General features: G+C 39.1%; 1 protein-coding gene across 1 annotated transcript; it reads right to left on the bottom strand.

The window, feature by feature from the left end:
• Positions 1-473: 473 nt before the first annotated feature.
• LOC115457295 (olfactory receptor 1509-like) lies at positions 474-1424 on the bottom strand. The gene has a single exon (XM_030186718.1). It carries the CDS (start codon positions 1419-1421, stop codon positions 474-476), a length of 948 nt encoding a protein of 315 aa, XP_030042578.1. The 5' UTR covers positions 1422-1424.
• Between the last annotated feature and the right edge of the window lie 2137 nt (positions 1425-3561).

Raw genomic sequence — 3561 nt, 5'->3', positions numbered from 1 at the left:
CCCCCTTTTAAACTCTGCTAAGCTAACCGCCTTCACCACGTTCTCCGGCAACAAATTCCAGAGTTTAATTATGTGTTGGCTCAAGAAAAACTTTCTCCGATTTGTTTTAAATTTACTACATTAGGGGACGTAGGCATAAGGCTGAGGCTTCCCCTAGGACACCGAATACACTTGCAGCAGCGTTGTCAATAGATATATAAAAACTCTTAGAAAAAACTGCTACTGAATGAATTTGGAAAAAATAAAACCACAATCAATTCAAGTTTAACAAGCAATAGATATGGCTTCCAGTTCTTGCAAACAAAAGGTCTATAATTCATTCAGATTTACCAAAGCTTTCAATAGAACATCTATTAAAAAATTAATCGAAAGAAAAATAATCAGAGCATTAAATATAAGATTAAATAGCATGCATCAGTCATTGAGAGCAGATGTGATTATACAGTTGTTTCTTCCTTGAAATAGAAAGGAAATCATTTTGTCTCTATACCCAGAAAAGACATATTCCTACCTAGCAGCCTCTTCATGGATTTTTTCACCTTCTCGGTTCGGAGAGCATAAATGAAAGGGTTTAACACAGGGGTCACGATGGTGTAAAACACAGAAACCACTTTGTCAGCTGCAAACGTCACTGAGGGTCTCATGTAGATGAAGATACAGGGGCCATAAAACAAAGTGACCACCATGAGGTGGGAGGCACAGGTGGAGAAGGCTTTCCACCTTCCCTCGGCTGAGTTAATTTTTAAGATAGTGGAGATAATGTAGGCGTAAGATAAGAAGACAAGCAATAAACAGCTAAGAGCTAAGGTTCCGCTGTTGACCATGTCCGAAGTTTCACTGATAAAGGTATTAGAGCAAGCCAACACAGATAAGGGGTGGGTGTCACAAAAGAAATGGTTTACCTCGTTAGGACCACAGAAGGACAACTCAAATGTTGGAAATGCCTGTGCAAAGGCATGGAGTAAGCCCCCTGTCCACGTAGCAATCACCAGCAGGAAACAGACTCGTTTGTTCATTATTGTAGTATAACGCAAAGGATTGCAGATGGCAACATAACGGTCATAAGCCATCAGGGTCAGGTGAAAACATTCTGCACCCCCAATGAAATGTATGAAAAACATTTGAGTAAGACAGTTGGTGAAATCAATTTTTTTACACTGCAAGATAAAGTTAAGAAGGTATTTCGGGACAGTGACGTTAGAAAAGGATAAATCTATGAAAGAGAGGTTGCTGAGGAAGAAATACATGGGGTAGTGCAGCTGAGAGTCCACATATATAGTGATCACGATAAGAAGATTCCCAGCCATTGTCAGGACGTACATCACAAAAAACATTACAAAGAATATTATCTGTAAGTCTTCATTGCCAGGAAGTCCTTGCAAAATGAAATGTGTGACTCTTGTTTCGTTGCTGACTGTCATTTCTTTCACTTTCTGAACTGGAGGAAAACAGAGACACAAGAGACAATAGAAGGTATATGTGAAACGAGACTCAGAGAACATTAATATTCCTAAGTTTCTGGGTCATGCTCAGTCTCTAGTCCTTTTCAAATCCGGACTAAAAACTTACCTTTTTGAAGTTACTTTTACATCCTGACCATTTCTCTAGAATACTTTCTCCCAGAATCTCCTGTTTATTATATTATATGTTTCTCTTGAATAGACTGCAATCTCTGTGGAGAAGGGATTTTCTCTTTTATATATGTCTGTACTGTGCTGCAATAGTGTTTCAGAAATGTTAAACGGTATTAAGGACTTAAGCTGAAAGACATCTAAACTTTTTTATTGAGGTCTATTTTATGGTTTATACAATTTTGTCTGTTCAAGAGACACTCATCAACCCCTCTAAAGTAACTCTTGCCCCTTGAATAAATTCTGCTGCCCACATGCTCCTTTTCTTAGAGTTATACCTCAGTAACCCTTCAGAGAGCAGCGCCAAAGTATCGGATTATATTGTCTCTTAAGCTACATTCTTTGGTTTTAAATTGCCTTTGAAAACATAGTTTCGTAGGTGGATTAAAAGGGTTTGCTTAATCTAGTATAGACGTCATTGCATAAGAGCAAGGTCTACATCATGGTCTTGAAGATTGCGAATAAAGTTCTGTCCATCTGTAGACCAATGAAGAGCTTCATTATAAAAATCCATCCCAGTCCCATATATGAAGATCAGCCCAAACCCTCAGATCAACACTTTCCCCCCATGAAGTCTACTCACCATGTCCTCCTTTCCCCAAACTCAAGCACAGGTCATCAGTTCTCTCAAGACGTTGAATTTAATTACATGAATATCACTGTCAAAGAAATTTTTTTTTTTTAATAATCTCACGATACTTCCAGTGTCCAATTTCTTTCTTCTGAAGGGAATGAAACAAGTCTAGGTGTAGAAGTAAATAACAGAATTAATTATTGATCTGATCAAGAAGAGGTGGCACTTGCAACTTGATGCTCTACTCAAGGTTTCTTTGGCAATGAATGTTCTCTTTCGATATATTAAAGAAAGAGTTGGAAAGAGACAATGAGACACTGCAAAGAGGGTGGGTGAAGAAGAAAAAAAAACGTGAAGAAGACAGGAGACGAACGCATATTGAAACCGGCAGAGAAGCCCGTTGCTAGTTGCGGATCAAGACATATTCTCTATCCTGCACCCTCTAAATTTATTTCCAGAATGTCATTTTTTTTCACTTATGTTAACAGACTGAAAATTACAAGGTAGATAAACAATAAAGATTAATATAAATAGAAGTAGATACTTACAGTCTACTATACGGAGAGATCATCAGCTGAATGGATTATGCCTGCCTTGCTCATTTCCAAATACCAAACTTAATTCTGAAAATTACCAGAAAGTATAATTTGTAGATACAATAAATTAATAGGTAGCCTCTGTCTCACTAGCTTTGCCAACAGCTACAGGCTGAAGGCTTTCTCCAGAAGGCAGCAAAGTGATGAACTTAAACAGTATATGGGGCTCTTGGGATTGTAATGTTTGGAAGATCTCCAAAACAGCAGGTGGTTAAACTACTTTTCCATTTACACTAATCTCCAAATACATCTGTGAAAACACAATAGTTTAGAACCTTTGAAGTCCAAGTAGATAAATCTTGCATGAAAAAAATGGATGCAAATTATTATTTTTGTTACACTTGTACCCCGTGTTTTCCCACTCATGGCAGGCTCAATGCGGTTTACATGGGGCAATGGAGGGTTAAGTGACTTGCCCAGAGTCACAAGGAGCTGCCTGTGCCTGAAGTGGGAATTGAACTCAGTTCCTCAGGACCAAAGTCCACCACCCTAACCACTAGGCCACTCCTCCACTGTTGCTACTATTTGAGATTCTACATGGAATGTTGCTATTCCACTAGCAACATTCCATGTAGAAGTCGGCCCTTGCAGATCACCAATGTGGCCGCGCAGGCTTCTGCTTCTGTGAGTCTGACGTCCTGCACGTACGTACGTGCAGGACATCAGACTCACAGAAACAGAAGCCTGCGCAGCCTTCTACATGAAATGTTGCTAGTGGAATAGCAACATTCCATGTAGAATCTCCAATAGTAGCAACATT

The sequence above is a fragment of the Microcaecilia unicolor genome, chromosome 14 (assembly GCF_901765095.1).
Source record: "Microcaecilia unicolor chromosome 14, aMicUni1.1, whole genome shotgun sequence".
Classification (NCBI taxonomy): Eukaryota; Metazoa; Chordata; class Amphibia; order Gymnophiona; family Siphonopidae; genus Microcaecilia; species Microcaecilia unicolor.
The sequence above is the reverse complement of the archived record's forward strand: the minus strand, read 5'-3'. Positions and strand labels throughout refer to the sequence as shown.